Source organism: Misgurnus anguillicaudatus, chromosome 16, assembly GCF_027580225.2.
Source record: "Misgurnus anguillicaudatus chromosome 16, ASM2758022v2, whole genome shotgun sequence".
NCBI lineage: Eukaryota > Metazoa > Chordata > Actinopteri > Cypriniformes > Cobitidae > Misgurnus > Misgurnus anguillicaudatus.
Window position 1 is genome coordinate 33,421,427 of NC_073352.2, and position 7,519 is coordinate 33,428,945.

At 38.1% G+C, this 7,519-nt stretch overlaps 1 protein-coding gene across 2 annotated transcripts; it reads right to left on the reverse strand.

Annotated features, from left to right (window-relative positions):
• Positions 1-46: 46 nt before the first annotated feature.
• LOC129422789 (inositol-trisphosphate 3-kinase A) lies at positions 47-7,519 on the reverse strand. 2 transcript variants are annotated; one of them, XM_055178896.2, is made up of 8 exons: positions 6,880-7,519; positions 6,692-6,789; positions 4,675-4,759; positions 4,063-4,276; positions 1,622-1,826; positions 1,229-1,330; positions 766-837; positions 47-672 (listed from the first exon to the last, which is right to left on the reverse strand). In XM_055178896.2, the coding sequence occupies exons 1-8, from the start codon at positions 7,487-7,489 to the stop codon at positions 433-435; spliced, it is 1,626 nt and encodes a 541-aa protein (XP_055034871.2). In that variant the 5' UTR covers positions 7,490-7,519; the 3' UTR covers positions 47-432. The 2 variants fall into 2 exon arrangements, with proteins under 2 accessions (XP_055034871.2, XP_055034868.2); XM_055178893.2 differs by having other exon boundaries at positions 6,692-7,519.

The window sequence follows — 7,519 nt, forward strand, 5'->3', positions numbered from 1 at the left end:
GAGCAAAAAATGACATACAAAACTTTTTTGTTTTCATTTTAAACTATCAGCTTTAAAAAAGACATACATTTATTCAGCTTGGAAAATAAGCAGACTCACTTTTAGCACTGACTAACATTTTCTTTTAGAGTTAAATATTTACATTTTCTGTAGATCTTATGGTTGGCTTATCATGCCATATCCCATATCAAACCGACACTTCACAGTAGCTTTTCATAACATCTCAAGCATTAAGTAAACAGATATGTAAATGCTTTATTAATACTGTTACATGTCAATAGTCTTGACTAGAGGATCCAATCTTGCAGCCTCATTGAGTATACAAAAATATTGCTTTTTACAGTAATGTAAGAGTTTTTAATTCCATGCCAATTGAAAATGCTTTTTTCTAGAGATTCTTCTTGAAACCAATGAACGAAATGAAGGGATGCCTCAGACTTCCAATGATGGCTCTTGACCGTGTTCCTCTGCTTCCATGATGGCTTCATCCAGCAGAGAGATGAGAGAGATTAGACCAAGGAGATATCCGTCCTCCCTGTTTCCCTCCACCCATGGAACATCATGCCTCAACTGGACACCGTTTGGTGTTGGGATGGTCTTTCCGAAATCTATCATCCATATATTAGCTTTGCCGTTGCAGTCATGGACAAAGAGCAGAGAACTTCCTATGATCTAAGATGAGATATTTAGAGGTGAAGGTGAAACCAGGTCCCTTAAAATGCATTTTGAAAGGAGAACGGGGTAGCAAAATTAAGTTTTACTGACCTCATGCTTGCTAAAAAAGGTTGACTGTTGTAGTGTTTCATTCAGTGCTTGTAATCTGGATTTGTAGGCCTTCTGGGATAAACAATGTGTAACACAGGAATTTTATTTGATTTTTTGCACATTTGTAAGTAAACAAGCAAGGCTTATCAAGCAGGGAAGCACAGAGAAAGTCATATGGGCCCACGTTAAAGCACATTCTATTAATAATCTCAAAAGTTAATATTTTTTTAAAATTTTTTTATATTAGCTTGGCATTAACTGAACACAATAAAACCTGACATCAGCCAAAACATTATGACCATATTGTGATGGTCCCTCTTTTGCCACCAATACCGCCCTGACCCGTCGATGCATGGATACAACAGTAAATGTCCAATTTTACAGTTATTTTAACAAAACGTTTGTGTGACTCTATAGTATATTGAGCAAACAAAAAATCAAGTATGAAAGGATTTGCACTTACTAGAATATGAACCTGTCTCTTGGTAAAAGATAACAGTGCTTCTGTCACTTGGGCATCTGTGCGTGTCTTGTAAAAATCACGTAATACTTTTCCGTTCCCCATCTGGAACAAAGCAAAATGACATCAAAATGTTGGCCAAAACAGTAAAAACTTTAAAATGTTTATATCCAAGATATAAAAAATGTCACCTTAAAGCATTTTATTTTGAGATCTAACTTTTGCGTTTTAATATAAAGTTATTCATCTGTGTTTAGCTAAAGAAAGTCATATTAATCTGGGAGGTCATGAGTGTGAGTAAATTATGAGAGAATTTTCATAGCTTTTTTAAAATTATATTTCATACATTACAGGCTATGACAGTACACCTTTGACGGGACTGATCTCTTTTCATACCACTATGCCCTCTATGCGAAAGCCCAACGTTGAGGTAGTGCTGCTGTCGTCCCTCCATTGCATGTAACGCAGCTTCGTTACGCCTCCCTGTGCGTGCTCCTCCGGAGTTGGAGATGCCGGATCTACTTTCATCATCTTTTGATACATATCAGCCCGCATGCTGGCGTTAGTCCTGGCCTTAATGATCTCTTCTTCCTGATATGTCCTGTGAATAATGTTTGAATAACACTCATGATGCAGTTAGGGGCAGTCTCACTCAAATATAGTTAAAGGTCACAGACACACAGATCAACAAATGAATGTGGTTTTAAACAACTGATCAACATTAATAATGGTTGACTCTATCTGTCTATCTGCATCTATCTGTCGGTCTGTCTGTCTACTGTACCTGTCTGTCTACTGTATCTGTCTGTCTGTCTACTGTATCTGTCTTGTTTGTCTGTCTTACTGTGTCTGTCTGTATCTGTCGGTCTGTCTCTATCTATTTGTCTGTCTGTCTGTATCTGTCTGTCTGTCTACTCTACCTTTCTGTCAGTCTGTCTACTGTACCTGTCTGTCTGTCTATCTATCTACTGTATCTGTCTGTCTGTCTGTCTGTCTGTCTGTCTGTCTGTCTGTCTACTGTGTCTGTCTGTCTGTCTGTCTGTATGTATGTATGTCTGTCCACTGTGTTTGTCTGTATTTGTCTGTCTACTGTATCTGTCTGTCTGTCTGTATCTGTCTGTCTACTGTATCTGTATATGTCTATCTACTGTATCTGTATGTCTGTCTGTCTGTCTACTGTATCTGTCTGTCTGTCTGTCTGTATGTATGTATGTCTGTTCACTGTGTTTGTCTGTATCTGTCTGTCTTGTCTGTCTGTCTGTCTGTCTCTGTCTGTCTGTCTGTCTGTCTGTCTGTATCTGTCTGTCTACTGTATCTGTCTGTCTGTCTGTCTACTGTATCGGTCTGTCTGTCTGTCTGTCTGTCTGTATATGTCTATCTGTCTGTCTGTGTGTGTGTGTGTGTGTGTGTGTGTGTGTGTGTGTCTGTCTGTCTGTCTGTCTCTGTCTGTCTGTCTGTCTGTCTGTCTGTATCTGTCTGTCTACTGTATCTGTCTGTCTGTCTGTCTACTGTATCGGTCTGTCTGTCTGTCTGTCTGTCTGTCTGTATATGTCTGTCTGTCTGTCTCTGTGTGTGTGCGCGTGTGTCTGTCTGTCTGTCTGTATCTGACTGTCTGTCTACTCTGTTGTCTGTCTACTGTATCTGTCTGTCTGTTTGTCGGTCTGTCTGTATCTGTCTGTCTACTGTATATGTCTATCTGTCTTCTGTATCTGTCTGTCTACTGTATCTGTCTGTCTGTCTGTATGTATATGTCTATCTGTCTGTCTGTCTGTATCTGACTGTCTGTCTGTCTGTATCTGTCTGTATCTGTCTGTCTGTCTGTCTGTCTGTTTGTCTGCCTGTCTACTCTGTCTGTCTGTCTGTCTGTCTGTATGTATCTATCTTTCTTCTGTGTCTGTCTGTTTGCCTGTCTGTCTGTCTGTCTGTCTGTATGTATCTATCTTATTCTGTATCTGTCTGTCTGTCTGTCTACTGTGTCTGTCTGTCTGTCTATCTCTATCTGTCTGTCTGTTTGTTTGTTTGTCTGTCTGTCTGTCTGTGTCTGAATGTGTACTGTATCTGTCTGTCTACTGTATCTGTCTGTCTGTTTGTCTGTCTGTCTGTATCTGTCTGTCTACTGTATCTGTTTGTCTGTCTGTCTGTCTGTCTGTCTGTATCTGACTGTCTGTCTACTGTATCTGTCTGTATGTCTCTATCTATTTGTCTGTCTGTCTGTTTGTCTCTCTGTCTGTATTTGTCTGTCTACTGTATCTGTCTGTCTGCTGTTTTTTGTCTGTCTGTTTGTATCTGTCTGTCTACTGTATCTGTTTGTCTGTGTGTTTGTCTGTCTGTATCTGACTGTCTGTCTACTGTATCTGTCTGTCTGTCTGTCTGTCTACTGTATCTGTCTGTCTGTATGTCTCTATCTATCTGTCTGTCTGTCTGTCTGTTTGTCTCTCTGTCTGTATTTGTCTGTCTACTGTATCTTTCTGTCTGCTGTTTGTTTGTCTGTCTGTCTCTATCTGTCTGTCTACTGTATCTGTCTGTCTGTCTGTCTGTATATGTCTATCTGTGTCTGTCTGTATCTGACTGACTGTCTGTCTGTCTGTCTGTGTCTGTCTGTCTGTCTGTCTGTCTGTCTGTCTACTGTACCTGTCTGTTTGTATGTATCTATCTTTCTTCTGTATCTGTCTGTCTGTCTGTCTGTCTACTCTATCTGTCTATCTACTCTATCTGTCTGTCTGTCCATCTGTCTATCTTTCTGAATGGTTGTGTATTTGTTTATATGCTTTTGAATAATTTTTTTATTCAACATATTCTGTATTTAGAGTTTAAGCTCTCATTAGGTTCGCTCTTACCGGACACCCATTTTGCAGTCCATGATCACAGGAGATCTAAGACCACTCAATAGATCCTCTAGACGAATGAAACGCTCTCCGTCCTGACTGATGTGTCCATAATAATGAGGCACGAACTGACAGAGCGCATCAGACATGAGATCCTGCAGGCAGCTGTCTTCTACCTCAGAAAACCTCTTCAGTACCTCACCACCCTCGCTCAGCTTAACATTACCTGAAGGGAACACACAAAACATTATATTTCTCAGAGGAATTACTCAAAGAAGATATTATGATAAATGATGGTAACAACACAGTTCACAGTACCCACTGACTTCCAGAATATTTGTTTAGTCTACTATATAAGTCGTTGGGTAAGGTCACTGTGTGGTTACCATCATTTATCATACTATCTTCTTTTGTGTTCAACAGAAACAAGAAAGTCATACCGGTTTTAAACAACATGAGGATGGGTAAATGATGACAGAATTTTCATTTTGCTTTAAGTATTAGAATATTGAGGTTACGCTCAAAAGAATTCTGGGTGGTTTCAACCCATGGCTGGGTAAACTACATGGACAAACCCATCTGTTGGGTTAAATTAACCTTGAAAATGTTCAGTGATCTTCATACCTTGGTGACCAGCCAGCTGGATCCATGAGCTCTGTGTGCGTTTGGACCACTGCATCATGGTCAAAAATGTTCTCCATGATCGACACTGGAAAATGAAAAGGGTTAATTTCTTTTGGCATGCAGTATATTCAAACTGTGTACAGTACAGTTATGTATAATGAAGCTGCTATCACCTTGATGCTTTATATTTTAACAACACTCTTAAAAATGAAGGTGCTCACAACAAGAACCATTTTTGGTTCCACAAGAGCAATTTTGTTAAATGTTCTAAGAAGAATAATTTCTTTCAAACCCTTTTTTAATCTAAAGAACTGTTTTTGTAAAGAAATAAATGTTCTGCAGAAAGGTTCTGTATAGAAGCATTCAGACAAAAATGGTTCTTCTATGCTATCTTAAACCCCTTTTATTTGTAAGAATGATTACGGGTTAAAAGAACATATCAAACATCATTAACTCTTAAAAATCATCTAAAAGGGATATAAAAAAATCTGAAAAAATTCTGTCATCATGTCTCATCCTCATGTTGTTCTAAACCTGTATGAATTTCTTTATTCTGATGAACACCAAAGAAGACACTTTGACAAATGACTGTCAGCACACAGCCGATGGTAAACATTGACCTCCACAGTAGAAAAAACAAATACGATGGAATTCAATGGGTACCATTAACTGTGTGCTATCAATTATCAAAATATCTTCATTATCATTTATCACAATACTTCCATAATATTTGTTTATCCTACTATGGAAGTCAATGGTTACCATAATGCTTACCATCATTTATCAAAATACCTTCTTCATCATTTGTCTCAATACTTCCATAATATTTGTATTCCTACTATGGTAGTCGATGGTAACGGCAGCTGTATGCTTACCATCATTTATGAAAATATCTTCTTGTGTTCATCAAAATAAAAAAATCAAGATGAGTAAATGATGACAGAATTTTCATTTTTGGGTTGAACTATCCCTAAACCCTGTCAGCGCCGATAGCTCCACAGTGCCAGTGTGCTCAAGGCACTAAAATTACTTTCTTACTTAGTATTTTTGTCCTGTTTTAAATACAAGTATTTAAAAATTCTTAAATCAAGATCAAAGAAAATAAGTCAAATTTTTAGACAAAAATATCAAATTTAAGTGAATTTGTGCATAAAACAAGCAATTTGCCGATTGGCAGCAATCTACCCCATTGGCAGATTTTTGACTTGTTTTAAACACAAATTCATGCATTTGAGAGTTTTTTGATATTTGTACTAAAAACAAGAAAAAAAACAAGTAAGAAAGTCATATTTTGCAGTGAGTGACCTAAGTTTGATCCTCCTCCCCTATTTCCCCTTAACACTTTCTTGTCATCTTTCTACTAACCAATCCTAATAAAGGCATAAAAGTCCCTAAAATATAACTCTTTTCTCAGTATTTGTCCATCATGTAAAGAACAGCATGTGCTAAAGTTGTACAGTTGACAGATAACAAGTTTGTTTTGAGGAAAATTGCAAATTCGACAGTAACATCTACTTGGTCTCTCTTTAAAAAACTATGCAAATGTCATATTCAAATGCATAATGGTACTCTTTCAAAATAATGCAAATTGTTTAGCAGCTTTGAACACATCAAAATGTACACTTTTACACTCTTAAAAATAAAGGCTCTATAAAGGGTTCTATGCCACAGAAGAACCATTATTGGTTCCCTGAAGAAACTTTCAGTCATAGGTTCTTAAAATAAACATTTCTTCTTTAATAGTATATATTTATCACAAAGAAACTTTTATACAGCGAAAACGTTCTATTGATGTTAAAAATTCTTCATGGAACCATAAACTAACAAATTCTGGCTAAACCTTTAACATTCGAAAAACCTTTTTTTTTGTATTGACAAAATCTTCTTTAGATTATAAAAAGGTATGAAAGAAATTATTTTTGAGGAAACAAAAATGACTCTTCTATGGCGAAACTTTTAAGCACATTTATTTTTAACAGCTAGTCATCGTCGTTCCCTTTCCCAGAATTCCTCTCACCTTATTCAAGGTCTTTCTCCTTGCAGCTGTATCCTCTCCCTCGCTGAAGACCTCGTCGCTCTCTGCTGAAGAGTTGTTGAAGGAAGAGGACGATGAAGCTGAGGAGTATAGGAGAACCCGAGAGAGGACAGGATGAGGAACATAATCTTTCATTTCTCTAGTCTGTTCCTCACCCTTTTTCTCCGTACCTTTGTTTAAATAAAGTTCCCCATCTCTTGAAGTCCCAGTTGCTTGTATGTTTCTTTGTTTTGAAGCCCAACTCCTTTGCCTTTGCCTTCTGCTCTCAGTCATCTTCTCTCTCTCCTTGCCCTCGTAAATGTTATCCAGACTTCCACCCAGTCTCTCCCTCATCCTGCCCTTCAGCTTTTCCTTAAGGTCAGATTTGCTTCTCCACATGTTCTTTCTAGATTCTGCATTAAACACCATCTTTGAATCTTCTTCAACACGTGCTTCAACCTCCATCACTTGCTTTTCCTCAGTGTCCATGCCTGTGATAACTTCTTTACCAGGTCTTGGTAGGCAATCCAAAGGTTCTGGTTTATCCTCATGTAGATTTGTGTGCGTTTCTATCGGTTCTCCTAGTCTGGATGACAGGACGGCTTGAGCGGAGGCCAGTTTAGGTCTGATTCGGTAGCCTGTTTTTTTTAAATGATGATTTGGTTTGATTGGAGATGGAGAAAAATCCGAAATGTTTTCTTCTGCTCGTACGTCATCTCTCATGCTCTCCCCATCACCCGCAGCGCTCAATTTCCCCGACAATGTGCTCATGCTTTGCAGAGGTAAATCCAAACCCTTCATGAAGGTGCTTGGATGGAAATGCTCATTGTT